This window comes from Lacerta agilis, chromosome 2 (genome assembly GCF_009819535.1).
Source record: "Lacerta agilis isolate rLacAgi1 chromosome 2, rLacAgi1.pri, whole genome shotgun sequence".
Classification (NCBI taxonomy): Eukaryota; Metazoa; Chordata; class Lepidosauria; order Squamata; family Lacertidae; genus Lacerta; species Lacerta agilis.
Window position 1 is genome coordinate 107,186,835 of NC_046313.1, and position 27,248 is coordinate 107,214,082.

Here is a 27,248-nt window from a genome sequence, read left to right on the forward strand (position 1 = left end):
GTGATCCCCTTGATCATTTTGACAGTCCTTTTCTGAACTTTCCCCCCTTTCCTTTGACCTCTGTTATTATACTGCTTATTATAAATAAATAAATATATGGAAAAACCCATATATATATACATACATATATATATATATATATATGGGTTTTTTCCTTATATTTATTAAATATATATATAATTTTTATTTTTTCTATTTTACATTTAAGAATATTCATGTAAACAACCTTAAAATATCAATATAATGAATTGGGGGAAATGTTTAAAAGTACAGTACTTTTCAAAAAACAACAACTCACGAGTCCTTTTTGTTGGGGATAGTTCAGATGGAAATTCCCAGGTGTCAAAAAAAGGTTATTTATGTAAGCCACTACTGCGGCCCGTGTTTTGTTAGCCCCCAAATGGAAAACGAGCGAGGTCCCGACTAAAGAAGAAGGGCAACTTAAAATGATGGAATATGCGCATCTTGCAGACCTGACATATAGAATAAGAGAGCAAGAAGAACGTACGTTTAGAGAAGATAGAAAAACGTTTATTGAATAAATGGGGGGGGGAACTGTGTACACTTGAAAACATTGGCATTATTAAGATAAATTCAACAGTGTAAACAAGTTTTGATGGATGAAATAATAGAATGCTGAATGGTTTGGTTTAGTGTAGTTTATGTGAAATATGCGGAGATTTAGGTTATGCGAAATGAAACATGGAAAGAGGAGAAGGGAAGTCATTGATATTTCAAGGCTCTCTCTATTAATTTTTAATCTGCTAAATTCTGCTCTGAAAGGGGCTCCTCCCCAGCTTATTCTCGCAGGATCCTCCTCTGCTTTCCCTAGGGATCTACCCGCAGGAAACGCCCAGGCAGTCTTGGAAATGAGAAACGAAACTTAAAAAGACGGTGTCTCTTAGGACTCTACAGGGAGACGCAGCGATGGCGGCCGTGCAAGGGCTCTGCGACGAAGCGACGTGCTCCGTCTGCCAGGAATACTTCAGAGAACCGGTGACTCTGGACTGCGGGCACAACTTTTGCCGCGCCTGCCTGGCGGGTCTCTGGGAAGGATCCGGCCCCGACTCTCCCTTCTGCTGCCCGGAGTGCAAAGAAGCCGTGCAGCCCAGGAACTTCAAGCCCAACCGGCAACTGGCCAACGTCGCAGAGCTGCTCAAGAAACTCCAGGAGGGGGAAAGTGGAGGAAGGCGCGCATCAGGCGCGGGGCAGTGGCGGATGTGCCAGGCGCACCAGGAGCCGCTGAAACTCTTCTGCAAGGACGACGAAGCGCCCATCTGCGTGGTGTGCGACAGGTCCAAGGAGCACCGCGAGCACCGCGTGTGTCCCATAGAAGAGGCTTCCCAAGAGTACCAGGTAGGGAAGTCACGGCGGTGGGGGGATATCTGCAGGGACGGCGCCACGCGCTTTTACGCGCTGCGCAACGAGGCTGAGTACTTGGGCGCACGCAAACCCTTAAATATATTAAATAAAAAATTCCTTCCAGTAGCACCTTAGAGACCAACTAAGTTTGTTCTTGGTATGAGCTTTCGTGTGCATGCACACTTCTTCAGATACACTGAAACAGAAGTCATCAGACCCTTAAATATAGTGAGGGAGTGGGGAGGGGTATTACTCAGAAGGGTGGTGGGAATGGGAGATTAGAGACTTAGTTGGTCTCTAAGGTGCTACTGGAAGGAATTTTTTATTTAATATATTTAAGGGTGTGCTTGCGCCCAAGTACTCAGCCAACGTTTTCAAACTGGCATTGTCAAACACCGACGTCGTGGGACAAAGGAAACTACTGTATTGCCATGAAAAATCGAACGTGGAAAATAAAAAGAAAGCATTGCCAGAAATATATAAGATGCAAGCCAAACTAATCGCTGTCAAACGGCGCGCCTCTGATCCGTGCGCGCCTGATATATGGGTTCAAGCGCGTGGGGTGGGGGACAGCTCGGATGGAAGGAAGGCACCATCTCTTGCTTTCGTTTTGGGTAGGGCTGCGCCCCGGAAAGGTCAAGTCGGAGCTGCAAACGCAGCAAAAACAACGCGGGAGGCAGCGGACAGCTGTGAGTCACTGCTCTTTGTGGCTGCAAGCAGGCATTGTGGCTGTGATTCACCAGGCACGCTCCATTGTCTCTCCAGGCAGACAAATGCCAAGAACAACTGTGTAGGGGCTTCCTAAGTTGTCTGTTGGTGGCACCCGCCCACAGGGCCCTGTGCCTCCTGATTTTTAAAATGTCTTTTTAAAATGGCAGGAATGCCCTGGGAACAGTAGCACTGACTTCCAGCTGCCAAGCCTTTAAATTCCCCTTCTCCGAAATCACCTGGGCACAGGGGGGGCCTTCCGAGGAAGAAGGCAGGGCCGCTGGAGATTTGCTTTCTGGCTGCCTACTAAAACACTCTTTTTTCTAAGGGGAGGGGAGAAAGGGGATCCCAGTGATGCTTGGAGGGGGGAGGGGCAACCAGAGAGACCAGTGGCCTGTTTGTGGTGTGTGCCTCTTGGTGGGCCAAATGATGTGAATCATTCAAAGGCTCGGCCTTTGGAGGCGGGGGTGTGACCTTTTTTTGCGTTGGAAATTGGTTTCAATTTGACCTCCCCCCCCCCTAAACTCTGCAGAATGTGGGAATAGGAACCCAGCTCCAATTTAGGATTATAGCAGGGAGCAAAGACAAAAAAATAAAAAAATAAAATCCTCTGCCCCCCCTTTCTATGGTCCTGATTTGAGCCAAGATCCCTGGGCTGCCAATTTGTCGGTCAAACTAGCACCCAGGAAGACAGTGAGGGGGTTCCCCAGAAACCTTAAGAGCTGCTTTCGGGATAAATGGGAAGGGGAGGATGGGTGAAAATGGGGAGCTAAGGTTTGCATAAGAAATTGTAGTTTCCAGTAAGGTAGAACCACCAGTGTGATGTAGTGGTTTAGAGTGTTGGAACAGGGCCTGGGAGACCAGGATTCAAATCCCCACTTGCCTGTGAAACTCACTGGGTGACCTTGGGCCAGTCCCTGCCTCTCAGTCTAGCCTACCTCACAGGGCTGTTGTGGGGATTAAATGAGGAGGATGGGGAGAACCACGTGTGCCAGCTAGCTTCTTTGGAAAACAAGGTGGAATATAAATGCAATAAATAATAAATACATTAACCATTATTATTATTATTATTAATTAAATTTATATACTGACCTTCACCCAAAGATCTCAGTGCAGTTCAAAATATAAAAATATAGAATAAAAGCACCAAATAAATACTGTACCTGAAAGCAAAACAATAACCCCCTCCCCCACAAACACATTTAAAATGCCATAAAGACCAGGGTTAGCTAATGTGATATCTTCCAGATGTTGTCAGACTCCCAAGGCTGTGTGTACACACCATAGGTTTAAATCACGCCACTGCACCCAAAGAATCCCGGGAACTGTGCGAACTACAATTCCCAGCACCCTTAACAAACTACGGTTCCCAAAATCCTTTTGGGAGGGAAATGTGCTTTGAACCTGGTGTGTGTGTGTGTGCAGCCCAACCCTCGCCAGCCCCAGCCAGCATGGCCAAATGAGTTTAGTAACATCTGGAGGGCAAAAAGTTAGCTACCTTGAAGATAGCTCAGTTGGCATGAGACACTTAATCTCTGGGTCATGCGTTCGAGCCCCATGTTGAGCAAAAGATTCCTGCATTGCAGGGGGTTGGACTAGATGATCCTCATGGCCCCTCCCAACTCTACAATTCTATGATGCTATGATTCTACCCTAGTCCATCAGTCTCTGATCAGACGTCTATTTTTCCTCCCGGGCATCAGGTGGACTGACCTCTGAATGTCGCAAAACTCTTTTGTATTTTTTAAGGAAAAAATCAAGGCCAACCTAGAGTCTCTGAAGGATGAGAGAGAGAAACTTGTGGAGCAGAAATTAGCCGAAGAGTTGAGAAAGCAGGAGTGTATGGTAGGTATTTGTTCTTGCAGATCATGCATTAGGACTCCCCAGGCCAACTTGTCACTAAACAGAAATAGCCTCCTGTGTGTTGGCCTGTATAGGTGTTGTTCTGTAGAGCCTATGGACTCCTTAAGACTAGGATGTACAGTCGGCGGGGTGGGTGGAGCCGTTTGATTGCTTTCCAGAATGCCCAGCTGAGCTGCTTCTTGTCGCTTTTAAAGAACATGGACAGAAAACAGATTTGTCACATATGCATCCCGGTTTACACACACATTCAAATCACTTGTGTGTTTGCTCCCCCAAGTGGCAGCTTGTTGGCAGGGGTGTAGGAAGGCTCCTCGGTACCCGGGACGGAGACCAGAGGCACCCCTGGGGGCGGGGCATCGTGACGTCACTGCGGCTCCAGCCCTGGCAGCGGGAAAAAAAGCCCTTTTAAAAAAAGCAAAGCAAAGGCAAGCAGCCTGCTTGCCTTGGCTTTTCTTTTTTAAAAAGGGCTTCTCTCTGCACTGCCGGGCGGAGCCGCCCGCAGGGGCGAGTGGGGCCAGCGAGGATGGGGGGAGTGTCACCCTTGTGACACTCCTCCTCCTCACTGGCCACCCCAGCAGCAGGAAGAAAAGTCCTTTTAAAAAAGCAAAGCGAAGGCAAACACCCTGCTTGCCTTTGCTTTTCTTTTTTTAAAGGGGCTTTTCTCCCCGCTGCTGGGCAGAGCCGCCCATAGGCACAAGGGTCGGGGCGGGCCAGCGAGGATGGCTTGCCCCCCCCCGCCCCCCTCGCTACGCCCCTGCTTGTTGGTCACCCAGAACACAGTTGCCGTTGGATGAATGGAATGAGCAGGAGGATGAGTAATCAACTTCCACAGGGGGTGTTATCTGTTCGTACCTGTTAGAATGTGTTTAGAAATCTGGGCGGGATATGAGTGGCGCTGTGGTCTAAACCACTGAGCCTCTTGGGTTTGCCGATGAGAAGGTTGGGAGTTCGAATCCCCATGATGGGGTGAGCTCCTGTTGCTCTGTCCCAGCTCCTGCCAACCTAGCACTTCGAAAGCATGCCAGTGCAAGTAGATAAATAGGTACCGCTGTGGTGGGAAGGTAAACGGCATTTCTGTGTGCTCTGGTTTCCGTCACAGTGTTCCGTTGCACCAGAAGCGGTTTAGTCATGCTGGCCACAAGACCTGGAAAGGTATATGTGGACAAACGCCGGCTCCCTCGGCCTGCAACCAAGATGAGCGCCGCAACCCCGTAGTCGCCTTTGACCGGACTTAGCCATCCAGGGGTCCTTTAACTTTTTACCTTAGAAGTTGGGCAAAATGCCCCATTTCCTTAATCTTCAGCAGTGTTTCCCAAACTTGGACCTCCCGCTGTTTTTGAACTACAATTCCCATCATCCCTGACCCCTGGTCTTACTAGCAAGGGATGATGGGAGCTGTAGTCCAAAAACAAATAGAGACCCTAGTTTGGGGGACACTGATCTACAGCTTACGAAACAGCTTTATTATGAACAGTTAGCATCCTTTGACTGAAGCTCCTCGTCTCCCTTTGCCCCTTTCCAAATTTCTTTGCATTTCCCCCGCTCCGCCCGCTTCCCTCTCCCTCCCGTAGGCGGGGTTAGAAATGGAGAAGCAGAAGATCAGAATTGCCTTTGAGAGGATGCAGGAGTTCCTTGAGGAGAAACTGAACCTGTGGCTCGGCCAGCTGGAAGATGTGGAGAAAGAGATGGGGAGGTGGCAGGAAGAGAACCTCTCCAAACTCTCCGAGGAGATTTTGCAACTCAATGAACTGATTGTGGAGCTGGAGGAGAGGAGCCTGCGGCCTGCGAGTGAATTCTTGCAGGTGAGACTCAACACAAAGGTGCCAGGTGGGCAGAAAGAAGGCACAAGCCTTTTGCAGTCAAGGAATGGAAATGCGAAGGAATTCCCTTGGCACAAAGAGAAGCCCAGCGCTCGTCTTTTTGTCTTGCACAACTGACACCTCTTCTCCTCTCTTTCTGTTTCAGGACATCAGAAGTGCTTTGAGCAGGTGTGTGACTCTTCCACCACTTCCTTTCTCCCCCCCCCTGCTTTTCAGGTGGTAGAGCCTCGGGCCCCTTAGGAGTGCATGAGAAAACAAGTGCTATTTGTGAACTTGCCGGGGGGGGGGGGATTAACTTGGAGTTGGTGCCGCTCTCCTCCTTTTCTCCTCCTCTTCCCCACCCCTCTTTCTCTTTCAGCTTCTGCCCCAGGTATCTGGGAAATAGGGTTAGAAAGTCTGTTCATTAAATCAAGGGCGGAGTAAAGGGGCGGGGGCGGGGGCCGCCCCGGGTAGCACCCTGGGGGGTGACACTTGGGGCGGGGCCCCCACTCGATCGGCGCCTCCAGCCAGTGGCGAAAAAAGCCCCTTTCAGCGGCTTTTTTCGCCGCTGGGCTCCCTGGCCTGAGCGGAGCCAGGGAATGGAGAGCGATGGGCCAGTGAGGGGGGGTGACACCCCCTCCTCGCTGGCCCACCCCTCTCCATTCCCCAGCTCTGCAAGCTAGCCAGTGGCGAAAAAAGCTGCTAAAAGGGGGTGTTTCCCTTTCAGTGGCTTTTTTCGCCGCTGGGCTCCCTGAGCAGGTGTCACCCCCCCCATCTCTGGCCCGCCCCTCTTCATTCCCTGGCCCCGCTCAGGCCAGGGAGCCCAGTGGAGAAAAAAGCCGCTGAAAGGGGGCGGAGGCGTCGCTCCGTGAGCATGCGTAATGACATCATGCGCACGGAACAACGCCCCACCAGCGGGGGTGCTGCTTGGCTTGCTGCCCCCGGCAGCCAAGCGGCTTGCTATGCCCCTGCATTAAATAGATATAGAAAGGTAAAGGTAAAGGGACCCCTGACCATTAGGTCCAGTCGCGGATGACTCTGGGGTTGCGGCACTCATCTCCATTTACTGGCCGAGGGAGCCGGCGTACAGCTTCCGGGTCATGTGACCAGCATGACTAAGCAGCTTCTGGAGAACTAAAGCAGCACGAAAACGCCATTTACCTTCCCAACAGAGCGGTACCTATTTATCTACTTGCACTTTGATGTGCTTTCGAACTGCTAGGTTGGCAGGAGCAGGGCCCGAGCAACGCGAGCTCACCCCGTGGTGGGGATTCGAACCGCCGACCTTCTGATCGGCAAGACCTAGGCTCTGTGATTTAGCCCACAGCGCCACCCGCATCCCTAAATAGATGTATACCCCATGCTTTTTTTCTGGGGGGGGGGGGTTGCGAGGGTGCACATACCCCTAAACATTTTGTGAATCTAAGTTTGGTCTCATTGACGGGCAGTACCCCATAACATTTCTATATATATATATATATATATATATATATATATATATATATATATATATATAGAAAAAAGCACTGTACATATATAGATATCTCTTCCTTACTCCCTGACCATATTCCCTTCCAGTAGTGAGAAGAACTCAGCAGGGCATGCGACGGACCTTTCTCCCAAGATGGAAGAGGCGCTCAGGTTTGCGTCGCAGAAAAACTCTGCTTTAGAAAAGGCTTTGGAGAGCTCTCAAGGTAACTTGGGTACCTTAAGGAGGGAAGCAGAGGCAACGGGTCTCAAGAGTATGCACCAGTTCCAGGCTGGGTTCAAGGAAAATAAGAAACCTTATCCTGTCACTTCCCTATTGGTGGTTCTTGGTGGTTCTTTTAAGACACAGGAATGCTGCATCAAAAAAAGCAACAACAAAAAACTGCTGCTGTGTTTTTGCTTCTCCGTGGCTTAAATTTCTCTCTCTATCAATACGGATCTTTTACCCAGCTCCCCTTCAGTCTGAACAAGGGTAGCGTTGAAGGGGGTGGTGCTTGGCTGAAGCAGCTCAGCAAGCACTGAACGAAGGTGGCCGGGATACATCCTCACAACAGCCCTGTGAGGTAGGCTAGGCTATGAGACAACGACTGTCCCAAGGTCGCCCAGTGAGCTTCATGGCTGAGTGGGGATTCGAACCCTCGTCTCCCAGATCCCAGACCTACAATCTAACCATTATACCACACTAGGTGCCTCTACATCGGGCACCCCCAAACTCGGCCATCCAGATGTTTTTGGCCTACAACTCCCAGCATCCCTAGCTAACAGGACCAGTGGTCAGGGATGATGGGAATTGTAGTCCCCAAACAGGGGATGTTTGCTCTAGACTGTCAATCAGATTTTTGCATCAGGAGTCCTCCAGATGACCTATGAATCGAACATTCCTCCTAATTTTCATGAACAAAGCTTCCACAGAGGTTAGATTTCATCTGATCTTTGTTGAGCCTTCATTCAGATTTTTTTTAAGGAGGGTAGTTAAATGACTGCAAGCTGTCATCCCAATTTGTTTGTGTAGTACAATCCACCATAAATGTGCTGATCTAAAGGTCTGGTATGCAATGGAATTGCTTTGCAATATACTGACGCCTTTGCGGAGGGTTAAAGTGCTCTGTTGTTCTGGAGTAAGAAACCCACTTAAAAATAACTGTCATTGCTCAGTCAGTAGAGCATGAGACACTTAATCTCAGGGTTGTGGGTTTGAGTCCCAGGTTGGGCAAAAGATTCCTGCATTGCAGGGGGTTGGACTAGATGACCCCCGAGGTCCCTTCCAACTCTACAATTCTATCACTTTTTGCCATTTAGAAAGCGGTAGGTGCAGAATGAACGACTGATGAATGGGAAGGCTTCTATACAACCCAAAAGCCATGAAAGACGGGTGCTCATTGCCACTCCCAGTGAAAACCAGGGATAGTCTAACAACTGCATAAGCTCTCTGCAAACAAAACAGACAATTGCTGAATAAATAGTTACTCTGAGGGGAAACCCTCTAGCAACCCCCCCCCCCCGAAGATCCACTTGGTTGTTTTTTTTTAAAGAGAATTTATTATATTTCAGAGATAACAAAAGGGAAAAACAAAATACAAAAATACAAAATCTTGTATTTCGAAGATCCACTTGGTTTGAGAGGGATGTGTTTTTTTCAGTGGTGATACTTAAATTTGTTACTCTTTCCTCTTCTTAACAGATTCTCTGAAGCAAGCCCTGAACAAAGGTAAATTATCTTTAAAGCATGTGCCCCACATTGATATGGGAAACTTTAGAGGGGATTGGGTTGTTATTATTATTATTATTATCATCCACAACAACAACAACAACAACAACAACAACAACAACAACAACAACACCATTTATTGAATTTATAGACCACCCTATACCCGGAGGTCTCAGAATAAAATATAAAACCACAAAATGCATAATCAAAATAAGAAGGACAACATGGGATGTGGGCAAAAGCCCCTTGTTCAACGATGTGATAATCAGATGACATTTTGCAACTGACTAGGCCAACCTTTTGGGAAATTCAGTCAGAAGTATCTAGGTTGGGAGCTGGTTGGGGTTGATCTGGGGAGAGTGTTGAAGGGTCAGGGCCGTCTTAAGCATATCCGGCGCCGTGGTGCATGTGGGAATGTTTAGGAATGTGGATGAGTATATATTATTTATATATCTCAATCCCAGCTTGTGTGAGCAAGCTCCAAACTTAGCAGAGTTACATTCCCTTTTAAAACACAGCAGAAAACGGTTGCATAGGCTTGCTAAAGCCTCTATAAGAAATATATATTCCTGGTATATTTCCCTTCTTCCCTCTTAAAAGCAAAGACACAATACAGTACTGATTATTAGATATAAAAGAGTTTACTCACAGGCACCCAAGAGTCACAGTACAGGCTCAAAGAGGCAGATAAACATAGATAAACATATTTACACGTGGTGAAACTGCTTCCTTAAGGAAACAGCCTTCACCTCTGCTTCTCTCAGCTGCAGGCTGAAAGAAAGCATCCTGCTTGTTCAAAGGACGAGGCAAAATGGGAAATCTTCTTTGGGATCTTGTTCCCAGGTAAGACCACACCTACTTCTGGTTCCTGTAACTCAATCCAGGTAAACAGGAAGTTAAGCCTGGAGGACTGAGTTACCTTCATGTCCTCTCTAGGAGTGTTGTGTTTGGCTACTCTGTGTTTACATCCCACAGTGCAAAGCTCCCTCTGGCGCTCCCCCCCCCCCACAGTTTCCCAGAGTTGACCATCTTTTTTAAGGAGGACGGCACTGCCAGCGGGGCTGGAGGAGGCGGGCAGCGGCTGGAGGGCAGCTCCTCTGGCGGGGAAGAGGTGGAGGCTGGACACAGTGCCTCCCAGCTCAGCTGTCCGCTTCATGCCGCCGTGGCCACAGCAGACAGAGGCTCTGGGCGCAGCACTGCTTCGGCAAGGCATGGCGGAGGCGGGCAAGGTCAGCGAGCTGATGCCGGGAGGTGCCGCGTCCAGCCTCTGCCTCTTCCCTGGCACCCTTCAGAACTTGGCACCCCGCGCCACTAGCCTCTATGGGTAAGACAACCCTGAGAAAGGTTAGTGTGTGCATGAAGACAGGAGTGGGGTACAGCCTAAGATTGTGAGGTGTGAACTCAACTCTGCCACAGCTTCAGATCAGCAGACAGGCTCTTAACCTTACCTGTTTATTCACCTGTGAAACATCTTGAGGTGACTGAAAACAACTTCAACAATCAAAATGATTCCGCATGTAAAGTAAATCAGATTCAATGCAGATCAGACTGGCATGGTGTCTACCATCATCCGTCCTCTCTCTCTCTCTCTCTGTCACACAGTGAGTGTGACTCTGGATCCAGAAACTGCATCCCCAAAGCTCCTCATCTCTGAGGACCTGAAGAGTGTGAGAAGGGCAGAGAAGAAGCAGGATCTGCCCGACAACCCAGAGAGATTTGACTGGATGCCCTTTGTCCTGGGCCGCGAGGGATTCACTTCAGGAAGGCCTTGGTGGGAGGTGGAGATTACGATGGTAGAGAAAGCCATGTGGGCTCTTGGTGTTGCCAAAGACTCGGTCAGGAGGAAGGGTCCGTTTAAGCTTAATCCGAATGAGGGGGTATGGGCTCTGAAGAAGCAGTTTGGCGAGTCCTCGCCTTTTCAGCTCGTGGCTTTGAGTAGCCCTGAGCCGGTCTCCGTGACCGTAAGGCAACTGCCCAGGAAGATCCGGGTTTCCCTGGATTACGAAGGGGGCCTGGTGGAATTTTTTGATGCTGAAGCCAACGAATGTCTCTTCACTTTCTTTGCAGGGTCATTCTTGGGGGAGAAAATCCGCCCCTTCTTCCACTTGGGTTTGGGAGTCAATCTAAAGTGTTGAATTTGGGGGGGGGGGTTAAGCAGGGGAAGCCCCCCCCAAACCCACCACCCTAAGTAGGCGGCATTCTGGAACGGTGTAGTGGTTAAGAGCGGTGGACTCGTAATCTGGTGAACCGGGTTCGCGTCTCTGCTCCTCCACATGCAGCTAGTCACACTTCTCTGAAGTCTCTCAGCCCCACTCACCTCACAGAGTGTTTGTTGTGGGGGAGGAAGGGAAAGGAGAATGTTAGCCGCTTTGAGACTCCTTCGGGTAGTGAAAAGCGGGATATCAAATCCAAACTCTTCTTCTCTCAGTGGTTGCTGTTATAAGAATTTTAAGGTCTCAAAAATAGAATAAATACTCACAAATGCACACATATCTAAATATATGAACCATGTGTCTGAAATAGTACAGGAGAGCAATCCTGAAGCAATTTTGACTCTCCCAATGTGTTTTAGGGCCTGTGGCTTTCTAGGTCTGGTGTTTGTGAGTTTGATCTGGTTTGCATTCACACTTCCTAGTCAGTGCTGGACTTACACATAAGCAAAACAAGCTATAGCTTAGGGCCCCACTATCTTGGGGGCCCCAAAAATTTAAAGGGAAAAAAACTGGATGTACATTTCCAAAATATAAGATTAAAAAACTAAGTAATTTTCAATGCAGAAATGCACGGAGACCTTCCCCTTTGAAGCTTGCTACTTCTGCTGGTGTGTGAAATCCTGGACATTATTTGCTTGCTCTTTGACAGCCATGGGGGAAATAAAGTTTGTCTTCTGATTTGTTGTCTTCTGCACTTTCTTGGTATAGAGACCAGGGCCAACTCTTTCAGGATTGGGCTCTGATGGGGGAGAAAGTTTATTTATTTACATAAGGATGTTTTTTTCCTCCTCTTTCCCTGCTGCCTCCTGCTTGCTCTTAAAAGAATCCAATGCTGGCTTCTCAAGATCACTCACAAATCTGGGAGTTGTACTAGGAAGTTCACACTGGGGGGGAGGGGGGGCAAGGAGATAGAAATTGAATTCAGTTTGCATTTAAAGGCTGGGCTACAAAATTCACACTTTCTGATACCACACGTTAGCAACCATGCTTGGAAACGGGCATCTCTCCAGATTTTGTGGCCCCGTTCTCCAACCAAGTTATGTATACAAAACATGCCTCTACACTAGGGCAAAGTGTGCAGAGGGAGATTTATTACAACAGGAATAGAAGTCAAGAACGGGGGGTTTTGAAATACTGGTTTATAATAAAACAATTAGAGAACATGCAGCTAAAGCAGCAGCTCAGGCCTTCCGAGCAAAACTACACCTTCCAGAAACTATTCCAAGGCAAGGAACCAGACATAGAAGCTTCACATGAAATACGTGGAGTAGCACCACCTAGTGGTTAAAGTAAAGGTAAAGGTGCAGTCCATTAGGTGCAGTCACAGACGACTGAGGTTGCAGCGCTCATCTCGCATTACTGGGCGAGGGAGCCGGCGTACAGCTTCCGGGTCATGTGGCCAGCATGACTAAGCCGCTTCTGGCGAACCAGAGCAGCACACGGAAACGCCGCTTACCTTCCCACCGGAGTGGTACCTAATTATCTACTTGCACTTGATGTGCTTTTGAACTACTAGGTGGGCAGGAGCTGGGATCGAGCAACGGGAGCTCACCCCGTCATGGGGATTCAAACTGCCAACCTTCCGATCAGCAAGCCCTAGGCTCTGTGGTTTAGACCACAGCACAACCCACATCCCTACCTAGTGGTTAGTGTTAACAAAATCAAAAATTCTTTCCAGTAGCACCTTAGAGACCAACTGAGTTTGTTCCTGGTATGAGCTTTCGTGTGCATGCACACTTCTTCAGATAGTGGTTAGTGTTGTTTAATATACGCATCACCGTGAATTAAATGCAGAAACAATAGGATGATCTGAGAGACGAAGAGGGAGAAGCCTATCAAAGGCAGGCAATATAGCGTGGTGCAGGGATGGGGAACGTGTGACCCTCCATATGACAGTCCTGCACTGCAGCGGGTTGGGCTAGATGACCCGTTGGGTCCCTTCCAAGTCTACAATTCTATGGTTCTCTATTGCTGAACTCCCAACTTGCATCAGCCACAGCCAGAATGGCCTTTGGTTAGGGAGATGATGGAGGCCCACAGATTCCCCCACCCCTGGTGCAGTGATTAAGGAGGGAGGTGAGAAATCAGTACTCCTTAGCCTGGTCTCTGACAGGAGCAGTGCCAACCACAAGACCCCCAGCCGGCAGAGCACTCCCTGCTATGCATTCTCCCCAGCGTTTATTAGATGTGGGACTTTTAAAATAGCCAACTTACTGGGCCCCAGACATGGGAGTAGCCATTGGGGGGGGGGCAGCTGCCTCCCACTAAATCAATACAAAAATAAATCTGATGTTCTGCCCCCCCAACAAAATCCTGGTTGTGGATTGGCGGGGGGCAGGCCTTTTGTTAGGGGGGGTCAGAACCTCAGTTTGCTATGTATTTTTATTGATTTATTTCTTGATTTAGGGGGGGCTGCCCCCCCTGGCTATGCCCATGGGTTACGCTCATGACCTCACGTGGCGTTGTCTCTTCCTTCCACTTGAGAGAACGACTTTGAGCCAAAGCAGAGACGCATTTTTTTAAAAAACACATGCTTGCTAATCTGCCTATAAAGGAAGTGACTTTGAGCCAGCCAGATTAACACAGCCACCCATGTATGTGTTCTGTTGTTTTAAGGCTGCTTTCCGCAGCAGGCCTCACTTCTGCCCTCAGAGCTGGGGGGAGTGGGGGGGAGAGAGAGACATAAAACAGTGAAGATCCCTCCCCCCTCCCTGCCCCAGGATTTAGCTTATTCTTTAAAAGTGAATCCCGTTCCCAGCCTTTATACCCCAAATGTTGAATGTGTGGCTCTATACGCACTGATCTCTGTTTGCAGCTTTTCTCAATCCGGAATCGTCTGCGCCTATCCTCAAACATGCCAGTCTTCCAATCTAGATTGATTCTAGATCCTGCTGTCTGCACAGCGGCCAACCAGTTGCCTATGAGAAACTCTCAGCAGGACCTGAGTACAAGAGCTCTCTCCCCTCCTGTCGTTTCCAGCAACTGGCATTCCAAAGCATTAAGCGATCAATAGCCATCAATCCATCTATTGGTGTCTAAAGGGACCCCGACCATTAGGTCCAGTCGCGGACGACTCAGGGGTTGCAGCGCTCATCTCACTTTATTGGCCGAGGGAGCCGCCGTTTGTCCGCAGACAGTTTTTCCGGGTCACGTGGCCAGCAAGACTAAGCCGCTTCTGGCGAACCAGAGCAGCGCACGGAAATGCCGTTTACCTTCCCGCCGGAGCAGTACCTATTTATCAACTTGCACTTTGACATGCTTTCGAACTGCTAGGTTGGCAGGAGCAGGGACCGAGCAACGGGAGCTCACCCCGTCGCAGGGATTCGAACCGCCAACCTTCCGACTGGCAAGCGTTAGGCTCTGTGGTTTAACCCACAGCGCCACCCTGTGGGTGTCAAGACTGCCCCTTATTTTATTTTATTTTTAAAGTAATGTCTTTGAGCCAGAGTTTCCAGCATCTCCTGCAGCACCTGTCCTTAGCATTCCCCCTCTGCTCCAGCATAGAAATCCAGCTGGAATAATCCTGATGTGCTTGTAAAAGGTTTGCCAAGAGCTCAGCCTGTATCTGCTATCAATTGAGCGTTCATTCTGATCGGTCTGCAAGGTTGTTATGTGAAATTGCATCAATTAAATGTTATCCTGCTCTTTTCCAGGGCTCTTTTCATTATTTCTAAATGTCCAGTTTGGAAGCGGGTTTGTTGCACAAAAATACCAAACATACGTCCTACATAATTCTGCCGGTATATAATTGCTGCTGTTTTCAAGCGGGATTCAATCTGGAGAGTGCCTTGATCTGGCCACCTTATGCAGAATCTCGTTTTAAATGGTCTAAAGTACCACAGAGCCTAGTGCTTGTCGATCAGAAGGTCGGCGGTTCGAATCCCCGCGACGGGGTGAGCTCCTGTTACTCGGTTCCTGCTCCTGACAACTTAGCAGTTTGAAAGCACGTCAAAGTGCAAGTAGATTAATAGGTACCACTCTGGTGGGAAGGTAAACAGCGTTTCCGTGTGCTGTTCTGGTTCGCCAGAAGTAGCTTAGTCATGCTGACCACATGACCTGGAAGCTGTCTGCGGACAAACACCGGCTCCCTCGGCCAGTAAAGCGAGATGAGTGCCGCAACCCCAGAGTCATCTGCGACTGGACCTAATGCTCAGGGGTCCCTTTACCTTTTTTAAAAAAACCAGGTTTTGTATGTGTGTGGAGGCGGTGGGGGGACATACCAAAGATGGCATTCAAACCACCCCCACCCCACAAGCTGCACATGAAAACCTTGCTGTATAAGGCACGGGACTTTGGGTTTCTGTCACCCAAAACTCAGAGAAATGGACGCATCAGAGAGCCTCCTGGGTGGTGGAGGAGAAGAAAGGAGGAGGAAGCCGCCGTGAACGATGCCGCTCAGCTGTCCGATTCAGAGGCAGACAAAGGCAGAGATGGAACCTGCCTCTTGGGATCCGAGACTCATAGAACTGTAGGACTGGAAGGGACCCCCAGGGTCATCTAGTCCAACCCGCTGCAATGCACTTAGGCTACAGGAAATCTACTGGAATATGCGTGCGCGGGAGAAGATCACTTTCAAAGATCGGGGGGGGGAGGGAGGGAGCGGGCAACTAGATACGCCATTTCGTAAAATCGGATTATTAAATCGGCAACAGAGTTTCTGAGTCACCACTTAGCTTGCAAAATACTTGGGGACTGGACTTCATAACTTTCACACGCATCCAGTTCTCTTCCCACATTCCAGCTCTTGCAGTTGAGCTCAGCTGGATCCGCCCCTGCCCGGAGGCATTTCCAGGAAAGGAAACACCCGCTCTCCAAAGTCAAAGGCGGCAGCAGCAGCAGCAGCCATGGCGTCCGGGGATCCCTTGCAGGGGCTCCGCGAGGAGGCGACTTGCTCCATCTGCCTGGATTACTTCGCGAGCCCGGCCACCATCGACTGCGGCCACAGCTTCTGCCGAGCCTGCCTCGTCCAGTACTGGGCAGAGTCCGGCGCGGGCCCCTCCTGCCCTCAGTGCAGGGAAGCGACCCAGCAAAAGATCCTCCGGCCCAACTTGCAGCTGGCCAACCTGGTGCAGCTGGTCAGGCAGCTCAAGGCGGACGCGGGAGAGGACGCGGGAGAAGCGAGCCCGGCCTCCTGCAGCGACGACCCAGCCCTGCTCTGGGCGGAGGGCGACCGATCCAAGGGGGATCAGCCGGCCCACCACGACTCCTCTCTCGCAGAAGAGGCTTCCCTGCAGTATAAGGTTGGAAACTTCAAGGGTGGGGCTGGGAAAGAGATTTGCTTGTTTGTTTGTTGCATTCCTGCAATGCGACTACTGCATGGCTTTCCTGCATCGCAGGGGGTTGGACTCGATGACCTTTGGGTTCCCCCCAACTCTGCAATTCTATGATTTCCTATTCTAGGGTCATCTAGTCCAACCCCCCTGCTCCTCAGCTACTAAAGCGGGGGTCTGCAACCTGCGGCTCCGGAGCCGCATGCGGCTCTTTTGCACCTTTGCTGTGGCTCCGGGCAGCGCCGGCGCGTCTAGCGCCAAAATGTAGGGGGCGCTGCGCCGCGCTGCTGGCCCGCCTGTGCCCACCCACTTCTCTACCTTGCCAGTGGCTGTGCTGCTCATGCGTGCCTCATTTCGTGCCAGCACAGGCGCAGCAGCAGACCGCAGCAGCTTCCCTCCTTGGCGCCTGTCCCGGCGCTTGTGTTTGGCAGTCTGGGAAGGAAAAGGAAGCCCGGCTGTTCAGCTAAGGGCGGCCCAACGGGATGAGATGGGCGCGGGGAAAAGCTCAGGGGACGACCAGTCCCGGGCTCTGTTTTGGGGGCGCGCAGGAGACTTCCCTTAAGCAGCGTGGCGAAAGGGGCCCGAGCATGGGCGTACCGATGGGGGGGGCAGGAGGGGGCAGCGGCCCCCCCGAAGCCCCCTGCCCCCCCTAGAAGCGGGAGTCCCATGGACTGAAAGAAGGGTTTTATCCATTCTGAAGGAATGTTTTCCTGCGCCTGTAGGGGGGACGTGATCAGCCCCCTGCTTCAGCCCTTCAGCTGCCTTGCCCAGCCCCTCTGCTGGCCAACAGTGATTGGGGCAGTGTGCATGCTGTGTGCTTTTGCATAAGTTTGCTAAAATTTAGGGTTGCATTTGTGCTGTTCATGGGGCGGAAGTATTCTGGGGGGTTGGATTTCCCCTTCTAGATTTGCCCCTGCAGCGTCAGGCGTTCGGACGGTTCCTTTAATACAGTGCTTGTTGTTTGGCTGGGGGGGGGGGAGTGTTTCGTGATATTTTGCCATTTTGCCTTCATTACCTGCTCTTCATTACCTGTCTAAATTGTGCTATGAGCTTCTGGGTGTTTATATTTTTGTGGGCCGCAATGGTTTTGCGGCTCCCAGGGTTTTTTTTCTCTCTTCGGAAACGGGTCCAAGTGGCTCTTTTTGTCTTAAAGGTTGCAGACCCCTGTACTAAAGCATCCAACCTCGGCTTAAAACCTTCCAAGGAAGGAGAGTACACAACCTCTTGAGGGAGACCCTAGCACTGTTGAACAGCTGTTACTGTTTCATATACCACTTACTGATTTCCATACCAACTTTCTTTCTTATTCTTCATATCTTTTGCCGCTTTATATTTCAAAGGGGGGAGTAAAACACATTCAGGCTTCCAGGGAAATATTTTTAGATCCTTCTCTAGGTGACATTTCGCTTTCTGCGTATTTGTTTGCCTACTTGATCTATACAGCTGCCCCTTGGCAGGAGGAGGCTAGGAAGCCAGTGTGGTGTCGTGGTTGGAGTGTGTCAGACTGGGACCTAGGAGATCAGGGTTCAAGTCCCCATTCGGTCATGAAGCTCACGGGGTGAGTCACTGCCTCTTAACCTACCTCACAGGGTTGTTGTAGCGATAAAAAGAACCATGTACTCCTTGGTGAAATGCAATAGGTAAGCTCTTCTGCTGACCTGCTTAAGAAAGCTTGAGAGGCCACCCAGAGGCAGACATCAAGTCGACAACCTGGCATTCCACATGGTCACAATCCACGTGAGTTACAAAATACGACTGGCGCCTTGGGAATTTCTAACAAGGCCTCCAAGGAGCTCAAGTTGGTGTTCATGGTTCTCCTCCACCCACCGACCCCCATTTCATCCTCACAACAACCCTGTGAGGTAGGCTAGTCTAAGACAGGCATAGACAAACTTGGCCCTCCAGATGTTTTGGGACTACAACTCCCATCATCCCTAGCTAACGGTCCGGGATGATGGGAGTCGTAGTCCCAAAACATCTGGAGGGCCAAGTTTGCCTATGCCTGGTCTAAGAGGTGGAGACTGGCCCAAGGTCACCGAGCAAACTTCATGGCTCAGCATGGATTCGAAACCCTGCTCTCCCAGGTCCTGGCTTTCTCCCTCCTTCCACAGAAGCAGTGGCTTCTCACTGCGGTTTTATAAATACCATTTTTGGTCAACAGCATAATTGAGAGGTAACTTTCAATCTGCCGTTCTGTACATACCGACTTTGGTGTAAGTCCCACCGAACTGGCTGGGGCCTGCTTCCGAGTAGAGGCGCACAAGTCTTGCTTTAACACATATTTGTTGCTTTGGTGTCTCTTTGTTTTTAATTACCTTCTGTGTCAGTCGCTTCGAGGCAGTGGTTTAGAAGGGGATAAATGCACCAGTGATGATGACGGTTTAATGGAGAGGAGCTAAAAATAGATGCATTAGAAGGAAACCACCAGTGAGTCAGTGTGTCCGCGATCCAACATGAATTGCTTTCCTGATTCTGCAGAGGAAGATCAAGTCCCACCTGACATATCTGAAAAAGGAGAGAGAAAAGCTGGTGAACCTGAAACTTGCTGAAGAGCTGGGGAGACAGGAGTGTCTGGTAGGTTTGTGTTTGTTATGGGTCATGTTAGGGGGCCGTGTGTTGCCAAGGGGAACCCCCATGGTCTTCTGGAAATTTTACATTTCTGGGAATTTTGAAGCGGGTGGGGGGGGACATTCCCCCCTCGCCTGGGGAGGCACAATATTGTTTATGGGATTTTTTTTTTAATTAAAAAAACCAGACAATATTTATGTTTTTTAAAAGGAACTTTTACAGATCGAAAGCCACTTGGTTACTTTACAGCAGGGGTCAGCAACCTTTTTCAGCCGTGGGCCGGTCTACCGTCCTTCAGATCATGTGGTGGGCCGGACTATTTTTTTGGGGGGGGGGGAAATGAACGAATTCCTATGCCCCACAAATAACCCAGAGATGCATTTTAAATAAAAGGACACATTCTACTCATGTAAAAACACGCTGATTCCCAGACCGTCCGCGGGCCGGATTGAGAAGGCGATTGGGCCGCATCTGGCCCACGGGCCTTAGGTTGCCTACCCCTGCTTTAGAAGCATAAAACATACACTAGTGGCCAAAATTGTGGAAACCTTTTGGGGAAAGTGTATTTCCGAGGTTTGATGGCTCATAATACCATTTTTTGGGGAGCAATACCATAAAATTATATACCAATAGAAAGATAATTTAACGAAGAATGCGATGCAACAAAGGGGCAAATGTGGCCCCTTTTCTGTTCCCACAAGTTTTGGGAACAACCATGCCATTTGTTGACGAAGTCACAGGCTTCCAAAGAACTTCCCTTCACAGAACCTCATCATTTGCACCTCTGCCCCCCTCGCCCAATTTCTTTGTGTGTCCCCCCGCCCCACCGCCCAGATGTTGTTTGAAACGGAGAAGAAGAAAGCCCGGTCTGCCTTTGAGCGAATGCAGCAGTTCCTTGTGGAGAAACAGCACCTCTGGCTAGGCCAGCTCGAAGATCTGGAGAAAGCGATGGAGAGGAAGCAGGAGGAGAACCTCACCAAACTCTCCGAGGAGATTTCCCGGCTCAACGAGCTGATTGCGGAGATGAAATGGAAGTACCTGCAGCCCGCCAGCGAATTGTTACAGGTCAGTATACAATACCCTATGGGGAGTGAATAGGCCTAAGGGGTGAAAGAAAACACCAACTTGAGTCTGGTCTCCTTGATTTCGGGCATGTTGCTTCCATCCAGGTCCTGGATAACTCACCAAAAAGCAATGTCCTTTGCAAGGTGGCAGCCTTGCCTCATTGGGGTGTGTGTGTGCCATGCTCCTGTGTTGCTGGCCTTGGCTGGCTGTGGTCCATTATATACACAAACGTGGTGACACTAATAATAGTACCCTGATGTTGGGAAAGATGGAGGGCACAAGGAGAAGGGGACGACAGAGGATGAGATGGTTGGACAGTGTTCTCGAAGCGACTAGCATGAGTTTGGCCAAACTGCGGGAGGCAGTGGAGGATAGGCGTGCCTGGCGTGCTCTGGTCCATGGGGTCACGAAGAGTCGGACATGACTGAACAACAACACAACACTGGCAACGGTATTTTTTCACTTCGTGGCATGTCTGCTGATTGGAATCAAAGCAGTGCAACCACCCCAAAAACTTTGCTGCCACAAACATTAGAGAATGCAGGGTGGTATTTGACTGTCCTGATAGCATCTTGAGCCTACACAGACAAGGGTGTGCAATAAATTGGATGTCAGGAGGGGCCCAACGACATCTTCCAGGGCTCTTGAAAGGAAGAAGGCCTGATCCTGGGAACGGCAATTTGTTCTCAATAGACAAGGAAGGGGGGGGCAAAGAATTCGCCAATTGAACAAGTAGTAGCCCTGTTTGTGATCTGCCTGTGCTGCTGGCACCCATTTCTCTCTCTTTCTCTTTCAGGACACCGGAAGTTCCTTAAGCAGGTACGTGGTTCTTCCTCCCCATCCCATATCATAGAAACACAGAATTGTAGAGTTGGAAGGGACCCCAAGGGTCATCAAGTCCAACCCCCTCTTTGCATCAGGAAGCTTGGCTCCCATGTAATTATCTGGAAGACAAAATATATTGTTTCCCTCCATCTCGTTTATTTTTTAATCCCCTCCTTCCCCCCCCCCCCGCTCCTTCTCCTTCCTTTTTCCGATTTCATTTGCCATCAAACAGCTTAAATCCCGTTTAAAAACAAACGAACAAAACCCAGATTTCTGCACGTGGCTTCCTCCGAAAATCCTGGGAACTGCAGCTTACCCCTCACTGAGTTACACTTTCCAGCGATCTTAATAAACCACAGCTTCTAGGAATCTTTGGGGAGTAGCCATGTGCTTTAAATGTATTTTGTGTGTGCAAATTTAGTTTTTGTTGTTGTTGTTGGAAAGAAGATCACAAGAGGATTTGGGGACATAAGGCAGGGGTCCCCTAAGTGCTGTGGACTCCAGCTGAAAGCAGTTCTCCCAGCTGCTTATATCAAGATCTGCCTCTGCCTCTGCTACATAAGATCAGCCTCTGCTACATAAGACTTATTTTTAACGTGAAGCATGTACTGTACCGCTGAGTGACGAGACCTTGCTTTGTATCTGCACCGGAGCTCCTCCTCTTTCTTCTGTTTGGCTTTCCTGGTCCCGGTCCCCCACCCCACCCCAAAAAAAACAGCAGCAAGGAAATTGCATTGAGACAGGTTTGTATAATTAAATTGGCTTCAAGCCTTCTGGTGCATCAAACTCCCTTTAAAAAAAAATCAGCCTTTTTGCAGGAAGAAAAGTGATGGGGAAATGCCCCGGGAAATGTGGAATAATAACCTCCACGCAAACAAATCAGAATGAATGCTCCCTAGACAGTGGACTGTGCATCACCTCCATGCAAGGTTTGTGCAAATAGCTCAGGATGAATGCGAAGTAAATTGGTCATCTAGAAGCACCTCGACACTTACAGAAAAAATACGTTTTATTACCTTTTTAAAAGTTATTTATGATTTTATACATTTCAATAATTTTACAATCATTTTAACATTTCGAAACTAGAATCCCCCCTCCATTTCCATTCTTTTATCAAAAAGTTTATCTTGATTTCTTATTTTTCCAATAACTTTCACCATTTCTGCGTATTCCATAAGTTTTTGTATCCATTCTTCTTTCGCCGGCACTTCTTTCCATTTTGGGGAAAATAACATTCTTGCCACTGTAGTCGCATACATGAATAAATTTCTATAGAGTTTGGGTAATTCAGCCCCTATAATTCCCCAAAGGGAAGCTAATACTGTGTTTCTCCTATAAGACACAGCCATAAAATAAGCCATAGCAGGATTTCTATGCATTTGCGAAATATAAGCCGTTCCCCGAAAATAAGCCATACCCCGAAAATAAGCCATAGTGACACAGCACCTCCCATTAAAACAGCCTGGAGAGGTGTGGCTATGCAGCGTATTTTTTATATATATATATATAATTTTTTATTATTTTTATACTAAACTACTACAATAATTTTTAAACAAACATTTTCATACATTTCCAATTTGGCTATCAAGCCTTGACTTCCATCAGTCCCTTCAAATGGCTTTCTAATTTTTTAACTTAACATTATACTTCTTTAATCAACCATTGCTTACATTATCAACAAAAGAAATTTCCTTACTTTACTATCCTACTTACAATAATAATTCTACACATTCACTACAAAACTTCTTGAAACCCTATTAACGTATTCAAATATAAATTGTCTTTTAAATAGTTCGTGAATTTTAACCAGTCTTTGATGAATTTCTGGTCCCGCTGCTCTCGAATTCTTCCCGTTAATTTGTCCATTTCTGCATATTCAGTCATTTTCACTGTCCATTCCTCTTTCGTCGGTAATTCTTCTTGTTTCCATTTTTGTGCTAGAAGAATTCTAGCTGCCGCTGTTGCGTATTGGAAAAGTCTAGTGGCTATGCAGCGTATTGATGCGATGCAGTTAAAATAAGACATCCCCTGAAAATAAGCCATACTGTGTTTTGTTGAGGGGAAAAAAAATATAAGACTGTGTCTTATTTTAGGAGAAACACTGTATGTTTTACTACTGCTCCATAAACACAACTGTGTTCCCTTCTAGGTACGAGAAGAATTTGGGAGGGCATGCGGTGGTCCTTTCTCCGAGGCTGGAAGAGAAGCTCAGAGTTTTCTCGCAGAAAAATGCTGCTTTGGAGAAGGCTATGGAGAACTATAAAGGTACTGGGGGGTTGCTGAAGGAGAAGGGGAAAGGACAGTAGCTGGCACAGGGTTATGCACGCAAAGTAGTGTTCAGCTGTCTTCCCACTGCCAAGAGAAGCTACAATAAATATAATAATAATAATAATAATAATAATAATAATATTTATTTATACCCTGCCTATCTCTCTGGGTTTCCCCAGCTGCTCTGGGCAGCTCCCAACAGAATAATAATAATAATGTTGGGGCTTTTGGTTTTAACTGGAAAAGCCTCAAAACCAGTATAGCACTTGGAGTGGTGTCCAGCAACACTTCTGCTGCGTATCTTGCTTCTCCAGTGCTTTTGCAGCGTTTCTCAAACGTCTCCTGCGCAGCAGGGGGTGTGCCTTGTGCCTCAGAGCCAGCCAGCAATAAATTCCACAGAGTCCAGCTTGTTTCAAGTGAACAAGCTTTATTTACAGGCATATAAATCACGGACATTCCCGGGCTTACGGACGACATGTCTCCGCTCCGGTCAAAAGTGAAACCAGGACTGAACAGAAAATAAACAGTGCGTCACATAAATCACATAGGCTTCGCATGCAGCAGAACTACCCGGATGTTTTGACATCATCCTCCCTGTGGGAGGGGCGTACTGTTGAGCTTATTTAACCCTGAAAGCTCCAAACCTCACAAATAATAATAATAATAATAATTAATAAATAAATAAATAAATAAAGTGATAAAACATCAAACAATAAAAACTTCTAAAAGTCAGATAGTTGTTTATCTCTTTGACATCTGATGGGAGGGCGTTCCACAGGGTGGGCACCACTACCGAGAAAGCCCTCTGCCTGGTTCCCTGTAACCTCACTTCTTGCAGGGAGGGAACCGCCAGAAGCCCCTCGGAGCTGGACCTCAGGGTCCGGGCTGAACGATGGAGGTGGAGACGCTCCTTCAGATATACTGGGCCGAGGCCATTTAGGGCTTTAAAGGTCAGCACCAACACTTTGAATTGTGCTTGGAAACATACTGGGAGCCAATGTAGGTCTTTCAGGACCGGTGTTATATGGTCTCGGTGGCCACTCCCAGTCACCAGTCTAGCTGCCGCATTCTGGATTAATTGCAGTTTCTGGGTCACCTTCAAAGGTAGCCCAACGTAGAGCGCATTGCAGAAGTCCAAGCGGGAGAGAACTAGAGCATGCATCACTCTGGCGAGACAGTCTGCGGGCAGGTAGGGTCTAAGCCTGTGTACCAGATGGAGCTGGTTCCTGGGAGGGAATGGGAGCTCAGCAAGGTGCACTTGGGGCAGCAGCAGCATCACCAATTGCATGCTCCTGCAGCCTCACCTTTACCGCGCTGGCCTCCACACATCTTTCCCTTTCAGTAACCACCAGTGACGCTTGGCGTTGGGAAAGCGAGTGAGCAGTGCCGCGGTGTCTGCGGCAAACGCTTCTGGCCATGGATGCAGCTATCTATCAGCTCCCATTCCAGGCAGGTCGCAAGGAAAGCCAAATCCTTTTAGATGGGGACCTGTCTTCCCTGGAGCTTCCTGGAAGTGTCTGAAAGGGCATCCAAAGAACCATTGCCGCTGCTCCATCCCCCAGTGGCGGCTCGTGTCGATCGAAATGCGGAGTTTCCTGCCCACAAGGGTCCTGAGATTGATTATTATTATTATTCACAAAACAAACCGCCGCTCAACGTATGCTGGCCTGAGTAACTTTGTCCACCTTTTCTTCTCCATCACAGAATCTCTGGAGCAAGTTCTGCAACCAGGTAATTTTCTAGGAATAAAAGGAAATGTTGGCTCCCAGTGGTGCATGAGCACAGATCGTCATGAATGCACAATGAACAGGACATTTCGGGAGGGGTGTGTTTACCGAGAATCTGCTTTTAAACTTGTCACCCTTTCCTTCCCGTAACAGATTATTTGAAGCAAACCTTGCAGAAAGGTAAATGACTCAATGGAATGGGAAGCGTTGGGTGGGAAGTTGGAGATTTAAGCAGCTGAGCAGGGGGCAGTCCCTGCAGTCGCCCCTGCCCCTCGCTTCAGCACCTTACCCCGATCCTTTCGCCGACATCATCCTTTTCATTCTCCGCCCCTCTCTTTCCCACAGCGAATGTGACTCTGGATCCGGACACGGCCCACCCCTTCCTCATTCTGTCTCAGGACCTGAAGGGCGTGCGAAGAGTTCAGAGGGAGCAGGACCTGCCTTTCAACCCCGAGAGATTTGACACCATGCCCTACGTGCTGGGCTGCGACAGATTCACTTCGGGAAGGCACTGGTGGGAGGTGGAGGTGTGGGGCAAGGCCACGTGGGCCGTGGGGGTGGCCACGGAGTCAGTCAGGAGGAAGGGGGGCGTCGACATCAGCCCCCACCAGGGGATTTGGGCCATGGGGAAGCCGCCCTGTTACTCCCCCTCCCCCTGCCAGTTCTTGGCTTTTACTTCCCCTCAGACAACTGACCTGACCTTGAGGAGAGAGCCCAGGAAGATCCGCGTGGCCCTGGATTGCGAGGCGGGCTGCGTGGAGTTTTCCGACGCCGACACGGAGGAATTCATCTTCGCTTTCCCTCCCAGATCGTTCTTCGGGGAGAAAATCCGGCCCTTTCTGCAGGTGTGCTGCGACGTCAGCTTGAAATGCTGAAGGCCGCCGTGAAACGCTAACTTATACGGGGCCACCGCCCTGAGAGGAGCAAATTCTCTCTGGAACTCGCCTGAGGGGCTACAGGCCTGCTGGGTTTTCCCCAGGGAAAACTTCTCCGTTCTAGATGGCAAGATTCTTCCATCTGCAGAAAAGAAGAGGCAGCAAATGGAAACAGCCTGGGTTTGAGGGTCCCTTTCGTTAACATTCTTTGAAATGATCATTCTAAACAAATTAGGAAGAAGAAGCAGCTCCAAATAGGTTAAAGGGGGTATTGATCCTGGGACATGAAAGGCTTTATCTCCGAGTGGGTGGTTGTCCAACTTTGGTCCCCACCTTGCGCTCAACTCTCACCTGTGGCTCCTGTCAGCCTGGGACAGCGGCCACACCCCGAGAACGGCTTCAACAGGCCGACTAAAAACCAGGTGAGGGGAGCCAATGGGTCTCAAACCCCTCGGTGAGTTAGGGACTTCTCCTGCGCGTGAAGGCAGGCTCCAGTGGATTGAGCAGAGGAGACCAAGAGTGGATCCGGTGGTCTAGAACAGTGTTCCCCAACCTTCGGCCTTTAGCTGTTTTTGGACTACAGCTCCCATCATCCCTAGCTAGCAAGGCCAGTGGTCAGGGATGATGGGGGTTGTAGGCCAAAAACAGCTGGAGGCCCAAGGTTGGGGAACACTGGTCTAGAAGGTGGTTTCTGCCCGTGCTGTAGAGGAAAGCAGGGGGGGGGGCTTGTCATCCTGGGAAGAGAAACCATTTAGAAGAAGGAAAACTCTAACCCTAGACCTCTACTGCCTTGCGGGAGATCTTAGGGAGAAGACAGGACTAAGGGGTAGACCCTGCTCAAATCTGGAGTTGGACGGTGCCTTGTATGCAACTCTATCCAAGCTGGTGACAAACGTATTGCTCTGCTTTCCTTTGGACCACATCAGTGAGGTCTCTCTCATGAAATTCTACTCAATATTGATCCAGAGCAGATTCCAATATATAGTTAGGTAAAGGTAAAGGGACCCCTGACCGTTCGCTTCAGTCATGTCCAACTCTGGGGTTGTGGCGCTCATCTCGCTTTACTGGCCGAGGGAGCCAGCGTACAGCTTCCGGGTCATGTGGCCAACATGACAAAGCTGCTTCTGGCAAACCAGAGCAGCGCTCGGAAACGCCGTTTAGCTTCCTGCTGGAGCGGTACCTATTTATCTACTTGCACTTTTGACATGCTTTCGAACTGCTAGGTTGGCAGGAGCTGGGACCGAGGAACAGGAGCTCACCCCATCATGGGGATTCTAGCTGCCAACCTTCTGATCGGCAAGCCCTAGGCTCTGTGGTTTAACCCTCAGCGCCACCCGTAGTTAGAGTAAAAAACTTAAAATACATTGCAGGGTTCCCAGAAATAAACCAGTGGCAATTAATGTTTCATCCAGCAGAGCTTTACTGCTACTGAAGGCAAATGAGCATCATGGTCCCAAATCCAATACATTCAAGATTGGCACTGTCCATAAGAAATCCAGTTGCCTCAGA

General features: G+C 49.1%; 3 protein-coding genes across 4 annotated transcripts in view; 2 read left to right on the forward strand and 1 right to left on the reverse strand.

Annotated features, from left to right (window-relative positions):
* LOC117042396 (oocyte zinc finger protein XlCOF6-like) overlaps positions 1-27,248 on the reverse strand; it is a 449,944-nt gene that overhangs the window by 164,636 nt on the left and 258,060 nt on the right. The window lies entirely within an intron of this gene.
* Positions 885-11,064, forward strand: LOC117042982 (E3 ubiquitin-protein ligase TRIM7-like). The gene is made up of 7 exons (XM_033142604.1): positions 885-1,356; positions 3,820-3,915; positions 5,505-5,735; positions 5,899-5,921; positions 7,311-7,426; positions 8,902-8,928; positions 10,531-11,064. The coding sequence occupies exons 1-7, from the start codon at positions 928-930 to the stop codon at positions 11,061-11,063; spliced, it is 1,455 nt and encodes a 484-aa protein (XP_032998495.1). The 5' UTR covers positions 885-927; the 3' UTR covers position 11,064.
* On the forward strand, positions 15,970-26,343 carry LOC117042131 (zinc finger protein RFP-like). Of its 2 annotated transcripts, none has more exons than XM_033141621.1 (8): positions 15,970-16,381; positions 18,890-18,985; positions 19,814-20,044; positions 20,841-20,863; positions 23,019-23,134; positions 24,842-24,868; positions 25,015-25,044; positions 25,210-26,343. In XM_033141621.1, the coding sequence occupies exons 1-8, from the start codon at positions 15,986-15,988 to the stop codon at positions 25,737-25,739; spliced, it is 1,449 nt and encodes a 482-aa protein (XP_032997512.1). In that variant the 5' UTR covers positions 15,970-15,985; the 3' UTR covers positions 25,740-26,343. The 2 variants fall into 2 exon arrangements, with proteins under 2 accessions (XP_032997512.1, XP_032997513.1); XM_033141622.1 differs by having other exon boundaries at positions 25,018-25,044; positions 25,210-26,342.